This window comes from Oncorhynchus clarkii, chromosome 4 (genome assembly GCF_045791955.1).
Source record: "Oncorhynchus clarkii lewisi isolate Uvic-CL-2024 chromosome 4, UVic_Ocla_1.0, whole genome shotgun sequence".
NCBI lineage: Eukaryota > Metazoa > Chordata > Actinopteri > Salmoniformes > Salmonidae > Oncorhynchus > Oncorhynchus clarkii.
The window spans coordinates 529,167-555,654 of record NC_092150.1 but is presented as its reverse complement, the minus strand read 5'-3'; the positions used below and the strand labels follow the sequence as shown (position 1 = coordinate 555,654).

At 46.4% G+C, this 26,488-nt stretch overlaps 1 protein-coding gene across 1 annotated transcript in view; it reads right to left on the bottom strand.

Moving 5' to 3' along the window:
* LOC139406270 (BCL2 interacting protein 2) overlaps positions 1-23,389 on the bottom strand; it is a 69,510-nt gene extending 46,121 nt beyond the window's left edge. Inside the window, exon 1 of the mRNA XM_071148722.1 lies at positions 22,438-23,389. Coding sequence (XP_071004823.1) covers positions 22,438-22,835 — 398 coding nt within the window. The 5' untranslated portion in view covers positions 22,836-23,389. The remainder of the gene's footprint in view (positions 1-22,437) is intronic.
* Between the last annotated feature and the right edge of the window lie 3,099 nt (positions 23,390-26,488).

Sequence of the window (26,488 nt, the reverse complement as noted above, 5' to 3'; positions counted from 1 at the left end):
AGAACAGTTTAATGCTACAGACTGCAGAGAGAGAGAGACAGGTCAGAACAGTTTAGTGTTACAGACTGCAGAGTCAAAGCAGTTTAATGCTACAGACTGCAGAGAGAGAGAGAGAGCGAGAGAGAGAGAGAGAGACAGGTCAAAACAGTTTAATGCTACAGACTACAGAGAGAGAGAGAGAGAGACAGGTCAAAACAGTTTAATGCTACAGACTGCAGGGAGACAGAACAGTTTAATGCTACAGACTGCAGAGAGACAGAACAGTTTAATGTTACAGACTGCAGGGAGACAGAACAGTTTAATGCTACAGACTGCAGGGAGACAGAACAGTTTAATGCTACAGACTGCAGAGAGAGAGAGACAGACAAGTCAAAACAGTTTAATGTTACAGACTGCAGAGAGACAGAACAGTTTAATGTTACAGACTGCAGGGAGACAGAACAGTTTAATGCTACAGACTGCAGAGAGAGAGAGGCAGAACAGTTTAATGTTACAGACTGCAGAGAGAGAGACAGTCCGGTGAGAACAGTTTAATGCTACAGACTGCAGAGAGAGAGACAGTCCGGTGAGAACAGTTTAATGCTACAGACTGCAGAGAGAGAGACAGTCAGAACAGTTTAATGCTACAGACTGCAGAGAGAGAGACAGTCAGAACAGTTTAATGCTACAGACTGCAGAGAGACAGTCAGAACAGTTTAATGCTACAGACTGCAGAGAGACAGTCAGAACAGTTTAATGCTACAGACTGCAGAGAGACAGTCAGAACAGTTTAATGCTACAGACTGCAGAGAGACAGTCAGAACAGTTTAATGTTCCAGACTGCAGGGAGAGTCAGAACAGTTTGTTCCAGACCACAGAGAGAGACAGTCAGAACAGTTTAATGTTACAGACTGCAGGGAGAGAAAGCGGGTCATCATGTTTTAGAAAGGAAGCACACCAGTACTATGAACGGTTCCAGACAGCAGGATAAGACACAGGTCATCCCAGTTGAATATCCTTTCAAAAGACCTCTCTGTGTTCCAGTCAGTGAACAGCAGCAAGCCAAGGAGTCAGAGATAATCTGACACAGAAAGCGGAACAAGACAATCATTTATCTGTACTGTGACTGGTAGCTCAATATCCTAGACATGACGGCAGTTCTCAGGTCATCCTACAACAGATGGAAATAAGAGATCCTCCACCCAACTGCCGCAACTGACCCTCAATAGATGGTTTGTGTACTTGGCTGTGCGTGTGGCTGTGTGCGTGTGGCTCTGCGAGTGGCCATGCTAATGCTAATCAAAAGTATTCATACAGTCTGAGTAAAAATGTATTAAATACCATTTTATTCTCACATCTACACACAATACCCCATAAAGAAAAAGTGAAAACATGTTTTTTTTATGTTTGCAAATGTATTGAAAATGACAGAAATATCTCATTTACATAAGTATTGACACCCCTGAGTCGATACATTGTAGAAACACCTTTGGCAGTGATTACAGCTGTGAGTCTTTCCTGGGTAAGTCTAAGAGCTTTGCACACCTGGATTGTGCAATATTTGCCCATTATTCCTTTTCGAATTCTTCAAGCTCAGTCAAATTGGTTGTTGATCATTGCTAGACAACCATTTTTCAGGTCTTGCCATAGATTTAAGTCGGACACTTATGAACACTCAGACTCTTCTTGGTAAGCAACTCCTTTGTATGCATCGCGGAAGTTAGAGTAGCAATGATCCAGAATACTCTGATAAAATTTAGGGAGCCTTGTTTTCAGATTAGCTTTGTTAAAATCCCCAGCTACAATAAATGCAGCCTCAGGATAGTCCAATGAAGTTCTTTCAGGGCCGTCGAGGTGTCTGCTTGAGGGGGATATACACGGGTGTGATTATGATCAAAGAGAATTCTCTTGGTAGATAATGCGGTCGGCATTTGATTGTGAGCAATTCTAGGTCAGGTGAACAAAAGGACTTGAGTTCCTGTATGTTGTTATGATCACACCACGACTCGTTAATCATAAGGCATACACCGCCCTTCTTCTTACCAGAGGGATGTTTGTTTCTGACGGCACGATGCGTGAAGAAGCCAGGTGGATGTACCGACTCTGATAACGTATCCCGAGTGAGCCATGTTTCCGTGAAACAAAGAACGTTACAATCTCTGATGTCTCTCTGGAAGACAACCCTTGCTCGGATTTCATCAAACTTGTTGTCAAGTGACTGGACATTGGCGAGTAGTATACTCGGGAGCGGTGAGCCCGTCTACGGAGCCTGACCAGAAGACCACTCCATCTGCCCCTTATGCGGCGCCGTTATTTTGGGTCGCCGACTGGGATCCGATCCATTGCCCTGGGTGGTGGACCAAACAGAGGATCCGCTTCGGGAAAGTCGTATTCCTGGTCGTAATGTTGGTGAATTGACGTTGTTCTTATATCCAATAGTTCCTCCCAGCTGTATGTAATACAACTTCAGATTTCCTGGGGTAAGAAATAAAAAAAATTAAAAAAAATACTGCATAGTTTCCTAGGAATGCGAAGTGAGGCTGCCATCTCGTTCAGCGCTATCCCCGTCGTTAACGATTACAAGCAGTGACAGCCATGGCTAGCGGAGGAGCTGAAGAACTAGAAAAGCCTCCCGCTTCATTTAAGTCTCATGGAGCATTTTGGCTTCCCTGTCAAATATGATGATGGAAGAAGGGTGGTGAACAACATCACTACGGTGTGTAGGCATTGTGCCACAAGAAAGCCGTATGATCATGGAAATACATCGAGCATGCCCACACATTTAAAGCGTCATCACCCTGGTGTGTTAGTGACGGGAGCCAAGAGACAACAACTTCTCATAGCGGCATTTGAGACGCCCTTTGCTGCAGAATCAGACCGGGCTAAATCCATCACCAAATCTATTGGGATGTTTATCTCTATAGACATGAGGCCATACTCTGTTGTGGAAAACAAAGGGTTGAAACATATGGTGAAAGTGCTTGAGCCACGCTAGGAAAGCAGATTGGAAGCTAGAGAGGCCCAATAGCAATATCCCAGCCAAGAACCAAGTAAATGCAGTGATAAAGGACTGGGGCCACAGAAAGCTTGCTTTGCACTTGTGATCAATTTAGCATCTCAAAGGGGAATCTCAGTGAAGCAGATGGACCGCCTCCTTGGGAGGATCAGGAAGGTAGTTAATTTTTTCCACCGAAGCACAACAGTTGCTCACGTGCTTAAGACCAAGCAAGAAATGTTACAGCTACCGACCCACAAGCTCATACACCATGTCACAACAACATGGAACTCCACTTATGACATGTTGGAGAGCTATCTTGAGCAGCAGGCAGCTGTATACTCTGCACTAGAGGTCGACAGATTATGATTTTTCAACGCCGACACCGATTATTGGAGGAACAAAAAAAGCAGATACCGATTAATCGGCTGATTATATTTGTAATAACGCCTCTGTCCCAAAGCAAGCATCAGCTAGCCACGAGCTAGACCCATATACCAGCTAATTCTAGGGCTACAATACCTCCTTTGCCAATTGGCCTGGACCCTTTATTGTCAAAAAGGAGCCCCGCCGATCCATCCCAACTGGACTGCCGACATGATCGCGCGATGTGTTCTCAACAGGCTATTCTGTTAAGATGTCGCCGAAGAACCATCTCCTAGCCCCAGCCTGCTAGCTTTTCTGAACACTGTGCCTCGCTTCGCGTTCCTAGGAAACTATGCAGTTTTTTGTTTTTTTACGTGCTATTTCTTACATTAGTACCCCAGGTAATCTTAGGTTTCATTACATACAGTCGAGAAGAACTACTGAATATAAGATCAGCGTCAACTCACCATCAGTACGACCAAGAATATGTTTTTCGCGACGCGGATCCTGTGTTCTGCCTTACAAACAGGACAACGGAGTGGATCCTATGCAGCGACCCAAAAAAACGACTCCGAAAGAGAGGGAAACGAGGCGGTCTTCTGGTCAGACTCCGGAGACGGGCACACCGTGCACCACTCCCTAGCATTCTTCTTGCCAATGTCCAGTCTCTTGACAACAAGGTTGATGAAATCCGAGCAAGGGTAGCATTCCAGAGGGACATCAGAGACTGTAACGTCCTTTGCTTCACTGAAACATGGCTCACTGGAGAGACTCTATCCGAAGCGGTGCAGCCAACGGGTTTCTCCACGCATCGCGCTGACAGAAACAAACATCTTTCTGGTAAGAAGAGGGGCGGGGGCGTATGCCTCATGGCCAACGTGACATGGTGTGATGAAAGAAACATACAGGAACTCAAATCCTTCTGTTCACCTGATTTAGAATTCCTCACAATCAAATGTAGACCGCATTATCTACCAAGAGAATTCTCTTCGATTATAATCACAGCCGTATATATCCCCCCCCAAGCAGACACATCGATGGCTCTGAACAAACTTTATTTAACTCTCTGCAAACTGGAAACGATTTATCCGGAGGCTGCATTCATTGTAGCTGGGGATTTTAACATGGCTAATCTGAAAACAAGACTCCCTAAATTGTATCAGCATATCGATTGCGCAACCAGGGGTGGAAAGACCTTGGATCATTGTTACTCTAACTTCCGCGACGCATATAAGGCCCTGCCCCGCCCCCTTTCGGAAAAGCTGACCACGACTCCATTTTGTTGATCCCTGCCTACAGACAGAAACTAAAACAAGAGACTCCCACGCTGAGGTCTGTCCAACGCTGGTCCGACCAAGCTGACTCCACACTCCAAGACTGCTTCCATCACGTGGACTGGGAGATGTTTCGTATTGCGTCAGATAACAACATTGACGAATACGCTGATTCGGTGTGCGAGTTCATTAGAACGTGCGTTGAAGATGTCGTTCCCATAGCAACGATTAAAACATTCCCTAACCAGAAACCGTGGATTGATGGCAGCATTCGTGTGAAACTGAAAGCGCGAACCACTGCTTTTAATCAGGGCAAGGTGTCTGGTAACATGACCGAATACAAACAGTGCAGCTATTCCCTCCGCAAGGCTATCAAACAAGCTAAGCGCCAGTACAGAGACAAAGTAGAATCTCAATTCAACGGCTCAGACACAAGAGGCATGTGGCAGGGTCTACAGTCAATCACGGACTACAGGAAGAAATCCAACCCAGTCACGGACCAGGATGTCTTGCTCCCAGGCAGACTAAATAACTTTTTTGCCCGCTTTGAGGACAATACAGTGCCACTGACACGGCCTGCAACGAAAACATGCGGTCTCTCCTTCACTGCAGCAGAGGTGAGTAAGACATTTAAACGTGTTAACCCTCGCAAGGCTGCAGGCCCAGACGGCATCCCCAGCCGCGCCATCAGAGCATGCGCAGACCAGCTGGCCGGTGTGTTTACGGACATATTCAATCAATCCCTATACCAGTCTGCTGTTCCCACATGCTTCAAGAGGGCCACCATTGTTCCTGTTCCCAAGAAAGCTAAGGTAACTGAGCTAAACGACTACCGCCCCGTAGCACTCACATCCGTCATCATGAAGTGCTTTGAGAGACTAGTCAAGGACCATATCACCTCCACCCTACCTGACACCCTAGACCCACTCCAATTTGCTTACCGCCCAAATAGGTCCACAGACGATGCAATCTTAACCACACTGCACACTGCCCTAACCCATCTGGACAAGAGGAATACCTATGTGAGAATGCTGTTCATCGACTACAGCTCGGCATTCAACACCATAGTACCCTCCAAGCTCGTCATCAAGCTCGAGACCCTGGGTCTCGACCCCGCCCTGTGCAACTGGGTACTGGACTTCCTGACGGGCCGCCCCCAGGTGGTGAGGGTAGGCAACAACATCTCCTCCCCGCTGATCCTCAACACTGGGGCCCCACAAGGGTGCGTTCTGAGCCCTCTCCTGTACTCCCTGTTCACCCACGACTGCGTGGCCACGCACGCCTCCAACTCAATCATCAAGTTTGCGGACGACACAACAGTGGTAGGCTTGATTACCAACAACGACGAGACGGCCTACAGGGAGGAGGTGAGGGCCCTCGGAGTGTGGTGTCAGGAAAATAACCTCACACTCAACGTCAACAAAACTAAGGAGATGATTGTGGACTTCAGGAAACAGCAGAGGGAACACCCCCCTATCCACATCGATGGAACAGTAGTGGAGAGGGTAGCAAGTTTTAAGTTCCTCGGCATACACATCACAGACAAACTGAATTGGTCCACTCACACAGACAGCATCGTGAAGAAGGCGCAGCAGCGCCTCTTCAACCTCAGGAGGCTGAAGAAATTCGGCTTGTCACCAAAAGCACTCACACACTTCTACAGATGCACAATCGAGAGCATCCTGGCGGGCTGTATCACCGCCTGGTATGGCAACTGCACCGCCCTCAACCGTAAGGCTCTCCAGAGGGTAGTGAGGTCTGCACAACGCATCACCGGGGGCAAACTACCTGCCCTCCAGGACACCTACACCACCCGATGTCACAGGAAGGCCATAAAGATCATCAAGGACATCAACCACCCGAGCCACTGCCTGTTCACCCCGCTATCATCCAGAAGGCGAGGTCAGTACAGGTGGGTGCATCAAAGCTGGGACCGAGAGACTGAAAAACAGCTTCTATCTCAAGGCCATCAGACTGTTAAACAGCCACCACTAACACTGAGTGGCTGCTGCCAACACACTGACACTGACTCAACTCCAGCCACTTTAATAATGGGAATTGATGGGAAATGATGTAAATATATCACTAGCCACTTTAAACAATGCTACCTTATATAATGTTACTTACCCTACATTATTCATCTCATATGCATACGTATATACTGTACTCTATATCATCGACTGTATCCTTATGTAATACATGTATCACTAGCCACTTTAAACTATGCCACTTTGTTTACATACTCATCTCATTTGTACATACTGTACTCGATACCATCTACTGTATCTTGCCTATGCTGCTCTGTACCATCACTCATTCATATATCCTTATGTACATATTCTTTATCCCCTTACACTGTGTACAAGACAGTAGTTTTGGAATTGTTAGTTAGATTACTTGTTATTACTGCATTGTCAGAACTAGAAGCACAAGCATTTCGCTACACTCGCATTAACATCTGCTAACCATGTGTATGTGACAAATAAAATTTGATTTGATTTGATTTGTCCCCTTCTCGCCTAGTGTAGTAGTGATTACCGAACGGCACCCTGACTCACCTAGCGTAGTAGTGACTACCGAACGGCATCCTGACTCACCTATTGCTGCTCTTTTAACCCTATGATCACTCGGCTACACAGCTGATGCCCTCTGGACTGTTTCAATAACACGGTACCTCCTTTAGTTTACCTGTCGGCCACAGCCTAGAACCCAGGTCCTGTAACCATGTGTATGTGACAAATCAATTTGATTTGAATGTACCTAACGGACCCGCTATGCCCATTCATCGCCATTTACCAGTTGTTGTCTTAGCTCTCCTGATCAACACCTGCCATTGCTTTATGCCTCTCGCTGGTGTCAATATGTCTACTGCTGTCTTGGCATGTTCTTACAGTTTTATTTCAAAATGCCTTAAATAGCTCTTTCGTCCCACCCCACACACCTGCGGTCACCTCACCTGACTTAACTGGTGCCTCCAGAGACAAAACCGCTCTCATCATCACTCAACGCCTAGGTTTACCTCCACTGTACTCACATCCTACCATACCATTGTCTGTACATTATGCCCTGAATCTATTCTACCACGCCCAGAAATCTGCTCCTTTTATTCTCTGTTCCCAACACACTGGACAGCCAGTCCTTATAGCCTTTAGCCATACCCTCATCAAACTCCTCCTCTGGTGATGTAGAGGTTAACCCAGGCCCTGCAGCCCACAGTTCCACTCCAAAGGCTAGCTTTTTCAAACAGAAATTTGCATCCTGTTGCACAAACTCCAAAAAGTACTGGGACACTGTAAAGTCCATAGAGAATAAGAGCACCTCCTCCCAGCTGTCCACTGCACTGAGGCTAGGAAACTCTGTCACCACAGATAAATCTACGATAATCGAGAATTTCAATAAGCATTTTTCTACAGCTGGCCATGCCTTCCACCTGGCTACCCCTACCCCAGGCAACAGCTCTGCATCCCCCACAGCAACTTGCCCAAGACTACCCCATTTCTCCTTCACCCAAATCCAGACAGCTGATGTTCTGAAAGAGCTGCAAAACCTGGACCTGTACAATCAAGCTGGGCTAAACAATCTGGACCATCTCTAAAATTATCCGCCGAAATTGTTGCAACCCCTATTACTAGCCTGTTTGACCTCTCATATCGTCTGAGATTGGAAAGCTGCCGCGGTCATCCCCCGCTTCAAATGGGGAGACACTCTAGACCCAAACTGTTACAGATCTTTCCTAACCCTGCCTTTCTAAAGTATTCGAAAGCCAAGTTAACAAACAGATCACCGACCATTTCGAATCCCACTGTACCTTCTCCACTATGCAATCTGGTTTCTGACCTCAGCCACGCTCAAGGTCCTAAACGATATCATAACCTCCATCGATAAAAGACAGTACTGTGCATCCGTCTTCAACCTGGCTAACATGCTGACCAGACCGGACACGTCGCGTGCGCAAGTGGCACAAAATAAAGTTTGAAATCCATGTTTTTCAATTATTGCACCAACGAGCGTCTGTGATGCCAAGGGCTAAAATAGAACTCCTATTTCTGACGCAGATCACGCTAAAAGTCCTGCCTCTCCCATCTCCTCATTGGTTTATAGAAGCAGGTATCCATGCGCCATCTCCTCATTGGTTATACCCACGTGGGTGATTGAAAGACAAACTGTTTTGCCGGCCGTCGTGGTAATACTATGAAAGTTTAGATGCCGATCACCAAAAATGAAAAAGCCTGGAAGGAGGAGAGATGACTAGAAACGATTCGGTTGGTCGTTTTATGTGTGGATTAATTGTCGGATTAGAGGACCTTGTCCATTTCAGGTAAAATAACAACTCAATGTTTATATCCCAGGACAAATTAGCTAGCAAGTGCAAGCTAACTAGCTAAATTGCCATACATGTTTCATGTTTAATGCTTTTCGACCTGTCCCCAAATGAATGTCATTGGTTCAGAGTTTGTGTTGATATTTTAACCTGGGTGTCATGATCATGTTTGGTGTAGGGAAACAAAATAAATGTGGTGCACGCGCACAGCTGGTTTGGGTTCCGTGTAAAGCTTTCGACTCGGTCAATCACCGCATTGTTATTGGAAGACTCAATATCAAATCAAATTTATTTATATAGCCCTTCGTACATCAGCTGATATCTCAAAGTGCTGTACAGAAACCCAGCCTAAAACCCCAAACAGCAAGCAATGCAGGTGTAGAAGCACGGTGGCTAGGAAAAACTCCCTAGAAAGGCCAAAACCTAGGAAGAAACCTAGAGAGGAACCAGGCTATGTGGGGTGGCCAGTCCTCTTCTGGCTGTGCCGGGTGGAGATTATAACAGAACATGGCCAAGATGTTCAAATGTTCATAAATGACCAGCATGGTCGAATAATAATAAGGCAGAACAGTTGAAACTGGAGCAGTAGCACAGTCAGGTGGACTGGGGACAGCAAGGAGTCATCATGTCAGGTATTCCTGGGGCATGGTCCTAGGGCTCAGGTCCTCCGAGAGAGAGAAAGAAAGAGAGAATTAGAGAGAGCATATGTGGGATGGCCAGTCCTCTTCTGGCTGTGCCGGGTGGAGATTATAACAGAACATGGCCAAGATGTTCAAATGTTCATAAATGACCAGCATAGCCTTCACTTCTCAAATGACTGCCTCGCCTGGTTCACCAACTACTTCTCCAATAGAGTTCAAATCGGAGGGCCTGTTGTCCGGACCTCTGACAGTCTCTATGGAGGTGCCACAGGGCTCAATTCTCGGGTCGACTCTTTTCTCTGTATACATCAATGTCGCTCTTGCTGCGGGTGATTCTCTGATCCACCTCTACGCAGATAACACCATTCTGTATACTTCTGGCCATTCTTTGGACACTGTGTTAACAAACCTCAAGACCAGCTTCAATGCCATACAACTCTCCTTCCGTGGCCTCCAGCTGCTCTTAAATGCAAGTAAAACTAATTGCATGCTCTTCAACCAATCGCTGCCCGCACCCGCCTGCCCGTCTAGCATCACTACTCTGGACGGTTCTGACTTAGAATATGTGGACAACTACAAATACCTAGATGTCTGTTTAGACTGTAAACTCTCCCTCCAGGCTCACATTAAGCATCTCCAATCCAAAGTTAAATCTAGATTTGGCTTCCTATTTCGCAACAAAGCATCCTTCACTCATGCTGCCAAACATACCCTCGTAAAACTGACTATCCTTTCGATTCTTGACTTCGGCGATGTCATTTTCAAAATACTCTCCAACACTCTACTCAGCAAATGTAGTCTATGGATGTAGTCTATCACAGTACCATCCCATATACTACCCACCACTGGAACCTGTATGCTCTCGTTGGCTGGCCCTCGCTTCATATTCATCACCAAACCCACTGGCTCCAGGTCATCTATCATTCTTTGCTAGGTAAAGCCCCGCCTTATCTCAGCACCCAACCATAGTACGCGCTCCAGCAGATATATTTCACTGGTCATCCCCAAAACAAACTCCTCCTTTGGCCGCATTCTCTGCTGCCGATGACTGGAACGAATTGCAAAAATGACTGAAGCTGGAGACTTACATCTCCCTCTCTAACTTTAAGCATCAGCTGTCAGAGCAACTTACCAATCATTGCACCTGTACACAGCCCATCTGTAAATAGCCCACCCAACTACCTCATCCCCATATTGTTGTTTTTTTTGCTCCTTTGCACCCCAGTATCTCTACTTGCATTCATCTTCTGCACATCTGTCACTCCAGTGTTTAATTGCTAAATTGTAATTATTTTCACCACTATGGCCTATTTATTGCCTTACCTCCCCAATCTTACTACATTTGCACACACTGTATATAGATTTTTCTATTGTGTTGACTGTATGTTTGTTTATTCCATGTGTAACTCTGTGTTGTTGTTTGTGTCGCACTGCTTTGCTTTATCTTGGCCAGGTCACAGTTTTAAATGAGAACTTGTTCTCAACTGGCCAACCTGGATAAATAAAGGTGAAATAAAAATATTTTAAAAAACAACAATACTGAACGAACACTTATTTTAACTTAATATAATACATCGATAAAATAAATGTAGTTTCAAATAAATAATGAAACATGTTCAATTTGGTTTAAATAATGCAAAAACAGTGTTGGAGAAGTAAAAGTGCAATATGTGCCATGTAAAAAAGCTAACGTTTAAGTTCCTTGCTCAGAACATGAGAACATATGAAAGCTGGTGGTTCCTTTTAACATGAGTCTTCAATATTCCCAGGTATTTTAGGTTGCAGTTATTCTCTCTATACCATTTGCATTTCATATACCTTTGACTATTGGATGTTCTTATAGGCACTATAGTATTTCCAGCCTAATCTCGGAAGTTTATAGGCTTGAAGTCAAACAGCGCTGTGCTTCAAGCATTGCTAAGAGCTGCTGGCAAACGCAGTAAAGTGCTGTTTGAATGAATGCTGACGAGCCTGCTTCTGCCTACCACCGGTCAGTCAGACTGCTCTATCAAATAATGGAGTTAATTATAACATAATAAACACACAGAAATACGAGCCTTTGGTCATGAATATGGTAAAATCCGGAAACTACGATTTCGAAAATAAAACTTTTATTCTTTCTGTGAAATACGGAACCGTTACGTATTTTATCGAATGGGTGGCATCCATATGTCTAAATATTGCTGTTACATTGGGTGGCATCCATATGTCTAAATATTGCTGTTACAATGGGTGGCATCCATCAGTCTAAATATTGCTGTTACATTGGGTGGCAACCCTAAGTCTAAATATTGCTGTTACATTGGGTGGCATCCATATGTCTAAATATTGCTGTTACAATGGGTGGCATCCATCAGTCTAAATATTGCTGTTACATTGGGTGGCAACCCTAAGTCTAAATATTGCTGTTACATTGGGTGGCATCCATATGTCTAAATATTGCTGTTACAATGGGTGGCATCCATAAGTCTAAATATTGCTGTTACAATGGGTGGCATCCCTAAGTCTAAATATTGCTGTTACATTGGGGGGCAACCCTAAGTCTAAATATTGCTGTTACATTGCACAACGTTCAATGTTATGTCATAATTATGTAAAATTCTGGCAAATTAATTAAGGTCAAATTAATTAAGGTCTTTGTTAGGAAGAAATGGTCTTCACACAGTTCGCAAAGAGTCATGCAGCCCAAACTGCTGCATATACCGTGACTCTGCTTGCACTGAACGCAAGAGAAGTGACACAATTCCCGCAGTTAATATTGCCTGCTAACATGTATTATTTTATTTTAACTAGATATGCAGGTTTTAAAGAATATACTTCTGTGTATTGATTTTAAGAAAGGCATTGATGTTTATGGTTAGGTACATTTGCGCAATGTTTGTGCTTTTGTGAAATCGTCACCCGTTTGGCGAAGTTGAAAAAGGCTGTGATTCGATGGTAAATTAACAGGCACCACATTGATTACATGCAACGCAGGACAAGCTAGATAAACTAGTAATATCATCAACCATGTGTAGTGATTATGTGAAGATTGTTTTTTATAATATAAGTTTAAGTAATAAAAAAAAATATATATATATATTTTTTTTATTTCACCTTTATTTAACCAGGTAGGCAAGTTGAGAACAAGTTCTCACTTACAATTATCCAAGATAAAGCAAAGCAGATTCGACACATACAACAGAGTTACACATGGAATAAACAAAACATACAGTCAATAATACAGTAGAAAAATAAGTCTATATACAATGTGAGCAAATGAGGTGAGATAAGGGAGGTAAAGGCAAAAAAAATAAAAAAAATACATACAATATAGCAAGTACACTGGAATGGTAGATTTGCAGTGGAAGAATGTGCAAAGTAGAGATATAATTAATGGGGAGCAAAATAAATCAATAAATACAGTAATAAATAAGTAATAAATGGAAAGAAAAGTAATATTTGTTAAAGAGGCAGAATCAGGAGACAGGAGATGCAGAAAGGAGTAGACAGGAGGGAGAAGGATTTAGCAGAAGGTAGAGATGATAGGATAGAAGAGGAGAGAGGAGTAGTGGGAGAGAGAGAGCGAAGATTGCGACTGCGCATGACCATCTGGGTAAGAGTGGCTAGGGTTGGCGGAATGCTAATATTATCTTTTTCTAAATACACAAACAATTTCAGAACTTAAGAAAGTGCTGAAATGACATGGAATGACCCATATGCTACTGTTCTCCCCAAACAAAATCTTGAATCAATAACTTTTCAAGAGGGCACCTCACCTTGAGCTCCAATAAAACAGTGTTTTCTAGTGTTTCTCTCTCAACAGGGGAGGTGACAGAAGACAATAGTTTGGTTAAACAGTAGAAATACAACTTACGCAGATCGATCAAGATGGCGAAACATATAGGAACAAAGTTGAGGAGCAATTCAGCGGGTCGTACACAAGGCGTAAGTGGCAGGGGCTCCTAAAAAGAATGGATTACAAAAAGAAAGCCAACCACATCGCGGTCACTAACGACACCCTACCGAAGGAGCTAAAGCCCTTTATCTTACGATTCGAGCACAATGACCCTGAGCCACCGAGGAGAGCCCCCGATGACAACGTTGGCGACACACTCAGTCTAGTCAAAGACCATATCACCTCCTCCCTCCCAACACACTCAACCTTCAACCCGCCTACCGCACTGACAGATCCATGGATGACGCAATCACCACTGCACTGCACACGGCCCTTACCCACCTGGACAAAAGGAATGCATATGTGAGGATGCTGTTCATCGACTACAGCTCAGCCTTATCCATATTTTTATTTTACCAGGTATGTTGACTGAGAACACATTCTCATTTACAGCAACAACCTGGGGGATAGTTACAGGGGAGAGGAAGGGTGATGAATGAGCCAATTGTAAACTGGGGATGATTAGGTGACCATGATATATACCCAGATTGGGTATTTAGTCAGGACATCGGGGTTAACACCCCTACTCTTACGATAAGTGACATGGGATCTTTAGTGGCCACAGAAAGTCAGGACACCGAAAGACAGTACCCTACACAGTGCAACGTCCTCAATCACTGCCCTGGGGCAATGAGATAATTTTTTTAGACCAGAGGAAAGGGTGCCTCCTACTGGCCCTCCAACACCACTTCCTGCAGCATCTGGTCTCACCCTACGGTCATTCCCCCACAGCGGTCACACTGCTCCCCCTACGGTCATTCCCCCACAGCGGTCACACTGCTCCCCCTACGGTCATTCCCCCACAGCGGTCACACTGCTCCCCCTACGGTCATTCCCCCACAGCGGTCACACTGCTCCCCCTACGGTCATTCCCCCACAGCGGTCACACTGCTCCCCCTACGGTCATTCCCCCACAGCGGTCACACTGCTCCCCCTACGGTCATTCCCCCACAACGGTCACACTGCTCCCCCTACGGTCATTCCCCCACAGCGGTCACACTGCTCCCCCTACGGTCATTCCCCCACAGCGGTCACACTGCTCCCCCTACGGTCATTCCCCCACAGCGGTCACACTGCTCCCCCTACGGTCATTCCCCCACAGCGGTCACACTGCTCCCCCTACGGTCATTCCCCCACAGCGGTCACACTGCTCCCCCTACGGTCATTCCCCCACAGCGGTCGCACTGCTCCCCCTACGGTCATTCCCCCACAGCGGTCGCACTGCTCCCCCTACGGTCATTCCCCCACAGCGGTCGCACTGCTCCCCCTACGGTCATTCCCCCACAGCGGTCGCACTGCTCCCCCTACGGTCATTCCCCCACAGCGGTCGCACTGCTCCCCCTACGGTCATTCCCCCACAGCGGTCGCACTGCTCCCCCTACGGTCATTCCCCCACAGCGGTCACACTGCTCCCCTACGGTCATTCCCCCACAGCGGTCACACTGCTCCTCCTACGGTCATTCCCCCACAGCGGTCACACTGCTCCCTTTACGGTCATTCCCCCACAGCGGTCACACTGCTCCCCCTACGGTCATTCCCCCACAGCGGTCACACTGCTCCCCCTACGGTCATTCCCCCACAACGGTCACACTGCTCCCCCTACGGTCATTCCCCCACAACGGTCACACTGCTCCCCCTACGGTCATTCCCCCACAACGGTCACACTGCTCCCCCTACGGTCATTCCCCCACAACGGTCACACTGCTCCCCCTACGGTCATTCCCCCACAACGGTCACACTGCTCCCCCTACGGTCATTCCCCCACAGCGGTCACACTGCTCCCCCTACGGTCATTCCCCCACAGCGGTCACACTGCTCCCCCTACGGTCATTCCCCCACAACGGTCACACTGCTCCCCCTACGGTCATTCCCCCACAACGGTCACACTGCTCCCCCTACGGTCATTCCCCCCTCAACAGTCACCGTCATTCCCCCTCAACGGTCATTCCCCCTCAACAGTCATTCCCCCTCAACAGTCATTCCCCCTCAACAGTCATTCCCCCTCAACAGTCATTCCCCCTCAACAGTCATTCCCCCTCAACAGTCATTCCCCCTCAACAGTCATTCCCCCTCAACAGTCATTCCCCCTCAACAGTCATTCCCCCTCAACAGTCATTCCCCCTCAACAGTCATTCCCCCTCAACAGTCATTCCCCCTCAACAGTCATTCCCCCTCAACAGTCATTCCCCCTCAACAGTCATGCTGCTCCCCCTATGGTCATTCTTCCACATCCAGGGTCCGAAATTAACACCCGCCAAGCGCCAAATGAGGGTAGATTTTCCGTTTGGTGAGTAAATTTCAGAAGGCTATCCGCCACACTGGCGGGTTAATGACCAGAGGAAAGAGTGCCTCCTGCTGGCCCTCCAACACCACTTCCAGCAGCATGTGGACTCCCATCCAGGGACTGACCAGGACCAACTAACACTGGCGGGTAAGTGTTTGTACCAAAATAGTCATGTAATAAAATATCCGGCATGATGGCTCGGAGGAAACGACTCCTGCTTGCCAGCCAGAGACTGAGTGCTCCTAGCTTCGCGGCAATTCGCGGCACTTACCATATGGGACATCAGCTACTCGACATCGCTCACTTGCCACGGTTCTGCTGCTCGCTACCGTTCATTAAATAGCTGTTATGTGGCGACATTTACCTGGAGTAAGCAAACCTTTGAAACAAAAACCCACTGACAGAAGAGGAGGACACATCACACATAAAAATAAAGTTGTGTGAGAAATGGAGGTTTGGAGATAAAGGAGTTTCAAGAGGCTGGCTACAGTATGATGTTGAGGCTGTGGTGATGAGTTGTTATGCGTGTCACCAATATGCTGAAAATAACAGCAGAAACAACTTGTTTGTCATCTGAAATAAAACAATGAAGCTGGAGAACATTCGTGACCATGAACACAACAAGTGTCACATTGCCTGCGTGTCTGTGACACCGGGCTCAATCGGAGCCTCTCCCCTTGACACCCTCTGTGATGGCGCTAATGGAAATGTCAGAGCAGACCAGCACGAAGACACGGTTTAGGACTGTACATGCCATTGGCAAGAAGACGAGACCACTTTCTGACTTGGAGTGGATGTGTGAGTAAGTGAAAATGTTGTTAGTCTCGTAGCTAGACTAGTACTGTTGTAGTTAGTTTTTAAAAGTCTATTTAGCAGACGTGGTCCAGTATTGGAGGTTATTTCTCAGCTCTTGATAAGCTTTGGTTCACCTCAAAATAGTGTATAAATACTAGGGCTGGGCGACATGACCAAAATCTCATATCCCGAAAAAGGTCATTTCATATCCCGATAACAATACATATCCCGATATAGGTCATTTCATATCCCGGTAACAATACATATCCCGATATAGGTCATTTCATATCCCGATAACAATACATATCCCGATATAGGTCATTTCATATCCCGACAACATATCACTCACTATATAGCACATTCTCTGTAAATTCAATGAATAAATAGTTCATATAAATTGCCCACATGTAAAGGACTATTTCTTATTACATTTTGAATTATACTCAACAAATAAAAGGTATTTACTCATATTTGGTTATTTCTCCTTTTATTTACAACCTCTGTGCAAATTTTCAATTAAGCAATTAACAAAATATAAAATATTAATGTATAAAATCCAAAAAAGGTAAATAGAAAACACTTAAACTATAGGTATTTTTTTTTATATAGCCCTAAAATATATATTTTGGGGGGCTTGCCTGTTTGGCATGTTATTTCGGCATTAATACGGGTCACATCTCAATGTGCATTTGGTACCTGGGGTCGAGAGTTGGCACCAACTCACAAAACCCCCGTTTCCACCGTGTAAATTGGTGTCTTTGCAGATGTAAGTTGTAACGGCAGCAGTTATCTCCTTCCATCTTCGGGATTCTTTGCCATACGGTGTGTCACCGGCAAAAGCCTCCTGCAACGTCATCCGTAGACTCTCGTCATCCGTAGACTCTCGTCATCCGTAGACTCTTTCTGTACTGAGTCACATGATTGTTGCGTAGGTGGTAAAAGAGGTTAGTGGTATTAGAGTCTGTTGTCGGGACCGGCCTGTTCCACATGACTCCTGCGTAGGTGGTAAAAGAGGTTAGTGGTATTAGAGTCTATTGTCGGGACCGGCCTGTTCCACATGACTCCTGCGTAGGTGGTAAAAGAGGTTAGTGGTGTTAGTCTGTGGTCGGGACCGGCCTGCGGCATATTTGGCAGAGGATGGTTTTCTGGTCGCTTGTCAGACTTTTCATACCCAAACCACGTCCATGTGACCGAAGTAGCCCATCTTTTTAGGTATGAGCGCTGTGTCTCCGTGCTGTGTCATGTTCATTCTCCTCCATGTTTGTTTGTGTTGCAAATTTCCTTCCACACGGCATGTGGAAGAACGCAAAGCGTCGTCCAATTGACAAAAAATATTGCCGTAAAGAGTGTAACTTGCAACAACGAAATAAACAATAGACGTTTTACTATCGTCCAGCCCTAATAAATACCATAAAATGATAGGCCTACTGATGCTGGCATGGATCTCCATGCCTTCCTATGGCTCTGTAACATTCTATTTTAATGTTTGTCTCCAGATGCTGTTTACATTTTAAAGCACTGTGACACAATTTACTTTACCAGCCTTATAATGTGGATCCTTAAGGCTAATTTAGCACAATCAACTGCCAGCTATATTGGATAAAATTATTGTATATTTAATTGTTATTGAATGAATCTGATGTTTGATTTTTGCAGCTTGGTTGAAGAAGAAAAAAGTATACAGAAATGAGAAGCAGACCAAAGAGTTTATGCAATATGGTGCAGCGGTAGAGAGAAACAACATCAGACAGAATCTGAAAAACACCACATTTCTCTCCATCATGTCAGGTGGGTCCACAGATAGTTCTGTGAAAGAGGAGGAGTTCTGTGAAAGAGGAGTTAGTTTATGTCAGATTCTGTCACAGAGGCAAGATCGAGGCGAAGTTTGTTGGCATCAAGTCGGTGGAGAAGGCAGACGCAGCACACATAACCAACACCATTTAGAGCCATCATGGAGGGAGTGTGTGATGAGTGGGGCCATCAGAGACATCATGGAGGGAGTGTGTGATGAGTGGGGCCATCAGAGGCATCATGGAGGGAGTGTGTGATGAGTGGGGCCATCAGAGCCATCATGGAGGGAGTGTGTGATGAGTGGGGCCATCAGAGACATCATGGAGGGAGTGTGTGATGAGTGGGGCCATCAGAGCTATCATGGAGGGAGTGTGTGATGAGTGGGGCCATCAGAGGCATCATGGAGGGAGTGTGTGATGAGTGGGGCCATCAGAGCCATCATGGAGGGAGTGTGTGATGAGTGGGGCCATCAGAGGCATCATGGAGGGAGTGTGTGATGAGTGGGGCCATCAGAGCCATCATGGAGGGAGTGTGTGATGAGTGGGGCCATCAGAGCCATCATGGAGGGAGTGTGTGATGAGTGGGGCCATCAGAGCCATCATGGAGGGAGTGTGTGATGAGTGGGGCCATCAGAGCTATCATGGAGGGAGTGTGTGATGAGTGGGGCCATCAGAGCCATCATGGAGGGAGTGTGTGATGAGTGGGGCCATCAGAGGCATCATGGAGGGAGTTGTGATGAGTGGGGCCATCAGAGCCATCATGGAGGGAGTGTGTGATGAGTGGGGGAGCAAGTTGGTCACTCTGGGAACAGATGGAGCTGCTGTGATGACCAGAGCCAAGAATGGTGTGGTCAGCCGGCTGTAGGGGGACAGGGCCGACATCATCGGCATCCACTGTATGGCACACCGCCTTGAACTGACCTGTTCTGATGCCATCCGGTCCAACGTGATTTATCAAAAAGTAGAAGACCTCAGTGGGCTCTACACTTTCTACCACACCAGTCCACTGAACAGTGCAAACCTGGTAAACAGCTTCCAGGCTCTTGGGCACACACCACTGGTGCCCACCAGAAATGGCGGGACCCGGTGGGTAGGACACCTACTGCGTACACTGGACCACTTCCTGCGAGGTTACCAGCAGCTTGTCCAGCACCTGGAACAGGCAGTGGCTCTAGATTGCTATGCTAAGTACTTCAAAAGTCCTTATCAATATGTAATGTCCAGTAAATAACAACAAACACTGCTGATCCCCCTACGGTCACGCCTCTCCCCCTACGGTCACGCCTCTCCCCCTACGGTCACGCCTCTCCCCCTACGGTCACGCCTCTCCCCCTACGGTCACGCCTCTCCCCCTACGGTCACGCCTCTCCCCCTACGGTCACACCTCCCCCCTACGGTCAATCCTTCTCAACGGTCACGGCGATCCCCCTATGGTCATTACCCAAAAACAGTCACACCACTCCCCCTACGGTCAATCCTTCTCAACGGTCACACCTCTCCCCCTATGGTCATTACCCAAAAACAGTCACACCTCTCCCCCTACGGTCATTACCCCAAAATGGTCACACCACTCCCCCTACGGTCATTACCCCAAAACGGTCACACTGCTCCCCCTATGGGCATCCCCACAACGGTCACGGCGCTCCCCCTACGGTCATTACCCAAAAACAGTCACACCTCTCCCCCTACGGTCATTACCCCAAAACGGTCACACCACTCCCCCTACGGTCAATCCTTCTCAACGGTCACGGCACTCCCCCTACGGTCAATCCTTCTTAACGGTCACACCACTCCCCCTATGGTCATTACCCAAAAACAGTCACACCACTCCCCCTATGGTCATCCCCACAACGGTCACACCTCTCCCCCTTCAGTCATTACCCAAAAACGGTCACGCCTCCCCCCTACGGTCATTACCCCAAAACGGTCACGCCTCCCCCCATACGGTCATTACCCCAAAACAGTCACGCCTCTCCACCTACGGTAATTAAACCAAAACGGTCACACCTCTCCCCCTACGGTCATGGTCATTCCACCTCATAGGTCACACCTCTCCCCCTACGGTCATTACCCCAAAACGGTCACACCTCCCCCCCCTACGGTCATTACCCCAAAATGGTCACACCACTCCCCCTACGGTCATTACCCCAAAACGGTCACACTGCTCCCCCTATGGGCATCCCCACAACGGTCACGACGCTCCCCCTACGGTCATTACCCAAAAACAGTCACACCTCTCCCCCTACGGTCATTACCCCAAAACGGTCACACCACTCCCCCTACGGTCAATCCTTCTCAACGGTCACGGCACTCCCCCTACGGTCAATCCTTCTTAACGGTCACACCACTCCCCCTATGGTCATTACCCAAAAACAGTCACACCACTCCCCCTATGGTCATCCCCACAACGGTCACACCTCTCCCCCTTCAGTCATTACCCAAAAACGGTCACGCCTCCCCCCTACGGTCATTACCCCAAAACGGTCACGCCTCCCCCCATACGGTCATTACCCCAAAACAGTCACGCCTCTCCACCTACGGTAATTAAACCAAAACGGTCACACCTCTCCCCCTACGGTCATGGTCATTCCACCTCATAGGTCACACCTCTCCCCCTACGGTCATTACCCCAAAACGGTCACACCTCCCCCCCCCTACGGTCATTACCCCAAAACAGTCACGCCTCTCCACCTACGGTAATTAAACCAAAACGGTCACGCCTCCCCCCCTATGGTCATTACAGCAAAACGGTCACGCCTCTCCCCTACGGTCATTACAGCAAAACGGTCACGCCTCTCCCCCTACGGTCATTACAGCAAAACGGTCACACCTCCCCCCCTACGGTCATTACCCCAAAACAGTCGCGCCTCTCCCCCTACGGTCATTACCCCAAAACGGTCACGCCTCTCCCCCTACGGTCATTACCCCAAAACGGTCACGCCTCTCCCCCTACGGTCATTACCCCAAAACGGTCACGCCTCCCCCCCTTACGGTCATTACCCCAAAACGGTCACGCCTCCCCCTACGGTCATTACCCCAAAACGATCACGCCTCTCCCCCTACGGTCATTACCCCAAAACGGTCACGCCTCTCCCCCTACGGTCATTACCCCAAAACGGTCACGCCTCTCCCCCTACGGTCATTACCCCAAAACGGTCACGCCTCTCCCCCTACGGTCATTCCACCTCAACAGTCTTTATTCTGCCTCCACCCCAATGTATTTATTAATCACTGCTACAGTTAGTGCTCTTTCTGTTCATACTGTTGGGTTTTTAATTACCATTTTCATTAGTTAATTTAACTTAGTCCTGCAAGTTGGAGCTCGGAGCATAAGATTTTCACTGTACCCTGCAACCATACCTGCAACCCTGTACACGTGACTATTAAACACTGAATCTGAAATCGCCACAGGAAGAGATGGACTCAACCATGACAGCCTCTAATGTGATTCTCTAAAACTAACTGTATAAATGCTGAGTAAATGACAGTTCAGTCTGCCAATTAATGAACTAAACTTAATGAAGTCAGAGACCTGTTTATTCAGCAGGCCTAATGTTATACACAGCAAGAGAAATCAGTGGTAGACAGAGTAAACTGATGCTGTCCACCGTGGTAGTATGTAGTAGTGTTGCTCATTGTGTGTGTGTGGTCTTGTTCTTCTATCCTCATAGGGAAATGAAATCCCCAAAGGTCCCCACAAGGATAGTTAAACAAGGAAAATCATCCCTGTGGGGTTGGGTTTAGGGTTACAATTAGGGTTAGAGTTTGGGGTTGGGTTTAGGAGTTAGGTTTTGGGGAAAATAGGATTTTGAATGGATGTGTGTTGGTATTTGTCAGGTTTGTGTTGTTGCAATTTCCTGGGATAGCTGGCTGCGATATCAGGAACATGCATAATATTGATGCCATCACGCTGACAATAAAGGACATTAGCACAATAACATTGATAATAAGCAGCTCTAGGCCGACTGCAGTCTTCCTGTATAGGTATTGACATAAAACTGTTCTAACTAAAGTGTACAAGATAGCACAGTGGTGAGAAAGAAGTGAGCGCATACCTTCCATTATGTCCAGAGGTTGAGTATGTCTGGGGCATTCTGACGGGAGTGGAGCATGGCACCACCTCCACCCCTTCTTCCTGTTTTTCTCCATTGTCTGGAGTCACCGTTTCCTGCGCCGGACCTCCTGTTTGGGTTGGCCTCTGTAGCGCTGCTCCTGCGGCCTCTTCGCCATTTTCCAATGAAAGCTCTGTGCTGCTGTTTTGCAGGTCTTCTAAATCTTCTTCCTCTTCTCCTCCTGACACTGCCGAAGACGAAGGGCTCGGAGTGTCCCTGATATCTCCTCCCAGGCTCTCATAAATCCTGGGTGTGTCTAGGTCTGGGCTATTGTTCAGACTCATATCGTTATCACCCGCAGCCTTCAGCACTACCTCACTCTCGATCATATCTGTAGCCATCACAGCTGATCTGATGCTGCCTTTCCAACAGGGTCTGGATCAAATGCTTCAAACCCCAAAGCAACCGTTTATGAATATGATAATCTTGCTGGTTTGTTAGCTGATAGCTCTAGTAGTAGCTAAATACAACAAAAAAAGTGATACATTCACAATTATTTTCTTTGAAGTTAGTTGTCAAACTGAATGAGTCAGGTATAAAGAAACAACGTAACTAAGTTAGCTAAGTTACTAGCTAACAGCCCGCTAGCCGAGCAGTGCGTCAACTGTTCCCCTTCCTTCCTCCGTTGGAGCAAAAAGATAATGCTAACCACAATGCTAACTAGTTAGCCAACTGTCCTTAGCAGCGCCAACTTAGATAAAGTGGATTTTGACGATGTCTTACGAGCCATGAAGACCGAATCAAACACATTCAATCGCTTTCCGTTAGATGTTTAGCATGATACACTTTGATGTCCGACGGTTCATAATGAATCTCTTGTCGTTTGAAAGTCCAATTCGTCTTCTCTCCCCGTTATTAAGATACACGTCGTCATCCCCCTCTCCCCCTCAGAGCTGACACATTCTCCCACAATGCCCTCTGTTGGTTATGGCCAGTGTTTCACAAAACTCCCCGAGTAGGCTACCCCTGCAAGTCTAATTATTTTATTTTTTCAATTTACATGTATTTTTATTTTAGTCATTTAGTAGACGCTCTAGGAGTATGATTTATAATACCCATACAACCTAGTGGTCAAACTCGGAAATGGTTCCAATCGTTTTTCCACACCATTATTTTTCCCCAAAGGGGATTTTAGAAACACTTCCATGTACTGTATGATTTGTTATTTTGATTTCCGAGTCAAAACGGATAATGGAAAAACGACACATTTTTCATTTTCTGTTTCTAAATTTGAAAAACAACCCTTACAAAAAATGTCCCACAGGATTCCTGCATGATTCTTCTGCAGGAGTCCTTCAGGAAATCCCACAGGATTTTTGTGATCATTTTCCTGTCAGACAACCATCAGGATTCCTGCAGGAATGGTTTTGCAGGACCAATCCTTCACGATTCTTACAATTCCTGCAGGATTCCTACACATAATTCTTGCAGGAAGTCCCTCAGAATTTAGTTTAGATGATTTCTGCAGGAATGGTTTTGCAGGACCAATTCTGCACGAGTCTTACTGTTCCTACAGGAATCATACACATAATACCTGCATTCTAATAATTTTTCTCATAGGACTAACCTACAGGAGCAATACTGCACAATAATTTTATTTCTGCAGGATTGAAACTCAAATGTTTCCGCCTCTACCAAGGATCACATCACCTCTACCTTACCTGACACCCTAGACCCAATTCAATTTGCATACCACCCTATAGATCCACAGATGATGCAATCACCATCGCACTGCACACTGCCCTATCCAATATGAACAAGAGGAATACCTATGTAAGAATGCTGTTCATTGACTATAGCTCAGCCTTCAACACCATAGTATCCTCCAAGCTCATCTTTAAGCCCGGGGCCCTGGGTCTGAACCCCGCCCCATGCAACTGCGTCCTGGACTTCCTGACGGGCCGCCCCAGCTGGGGATGGTAGGAAACAACACCTCCACTTCGCTGATCCTCAACACAGGGGCCCCACAAGGGTGCGTGCTCAGCCCCCTCCTGTGCTCCCTGTTCACCCATGACTGCGTGGTCACGCACGCCTCCAACTCAATCATTAAGTTTGCAGATGGCACAACAGTAGTAGGCCTGATTACCAACAATGACGAGACAGCCTACAGGGAGGAGGTGAGGGCCCTGGTGCCAGGAAAATAACCTCTCCCTTATTGTCAACAAAATGAAGGAGCTCATTGTGGACTTCAGGAAACAGCAGCGGGAGCACGTCCCTTTCCACATCAACGGGACTGCAGTGAAGAAGGTGAAAAGCTTCAAGTTCCTCGACGTCCACATCACAGACAATCTGAAATGTTCCAACCACACAGACAGTGTGGTGAAGAAGGCGCAACAGCCCCTCTCCAACCTCAGAGGGCTGAAGAAATTTGGCTTGACCTGTCAGGCTGTTTCACCGCCTGGTACGGCAACTGCACCGCCCTCAACCGCAGGGCTCTCCTGAGGGTGGTGAGGTCTGCTGAACGCATCACTGGGGGCACACTGCCAGCCCTCCAGGACACCTACAGCACCCGATGTCACAGGAAGGCCAAAAAGATCACCAAGGACATCAACCACCCGAACCACGGCCTGTTCACCCCGATGGCATCCAGAAAGCGAGGTCAGTACAGGTGCATTAAAGCTGGGACAGACAGGGAGACTGAAAAACAGCTTCTATCGCAAGGCCATCAGACTGTTAAATAGCCATCACTAGCTGGCTACCACCCGGTTACTCAACCCTGCACCCCATTGAATCACTGGTCACTTTAATAATGTTTACATACTGCTTTACTAATTTCATATGTGCATACTATATTCTATTCTACTGTATTTTAGTCAATGCCACTCTGGCATTGCTCGTCCTAATATTTGTATATTTCTTAATTCCATTCTTTTACTTTTAGATGTGTGTATTGTTGTGAATTGTTAGATATTACTGCACTGTTGATGCTAGGAACACAAGCATTTCACTACAACCGCAATAACATCTGCTAAATATGTGTATGTGACAAATACAATTTGATTTTATTTTGTAATTCCTGCAGTAGGCCTATACGGTATATATATACTTTATATAGATAGGGAAAAAAGACAACACATCAAAAGTCAGATTAATGACGGCAACTTAATTAAATCAGCTAATTCAACGTGTGTATGAGTGCTTGTCCACCAACCATCCAGTCACGTAGCACAGCAGTTGCTAGGAGACAAAAAAAACTGCATCAGGAAAATGGGATATTGGTATTATGGCCTTGATCAAAAAAAAATTAAAGTGTAAAAAAATATATATTTTAAAGCAGCAATTCCCGATTAATCATCCCGTGTCTATATTTCATGATGTCACAAAAGTACATTTTAATGATGTATCACTTATTTTTAAGATTCAATGTCCAGACAAATATCCCCATGAGTCCTCTGTTATGAGGATCTCCTGGTGAAGAAATATAAGATCATTCATTTGTATTCAAACTAAAAGATAGGCTATCCAAATAGGGTCCATGATAAATAAACACCACATATTTTCATCATTGGGCAGAGTCATAATGACATTTAACGTATTCTCTACCTGAGCTTGAAGTGGGCAGAGCTGGTTTTTGTGATGTTGTGGGGGAACCTCTGGTAGTGTCGAGGTATTGCTATGTGGAATACTGGGGGCAAATACACAATAAAAAGAAAACTCCATAAATCAACTGACAAAAGGAATTGATTAGATTTACTTGTTATTTTGACACGCGTTTACATTTCATCCAAGATCTCACATCCAATTAGATCTGAATCCAATCAACCATGATCACAACACACTCACCTCGAGGGAGGGGTCAGTCCTTTTCCTCCGTGTGCTCGAGAACAACCTTCTGGAGTTGCTTGGTCTCCATATTACCAGAGAGGTCTGTCAAACAGTTGATGGAGAGCAGAGGGAGTGTGAATGGAATCATATAAACACGTGTGTTCTTTTGTGGGGATTTTAGGCGAAGTGCAGGTCTATCACAAGTGGTGCATGTTAGGAACTAGGATAG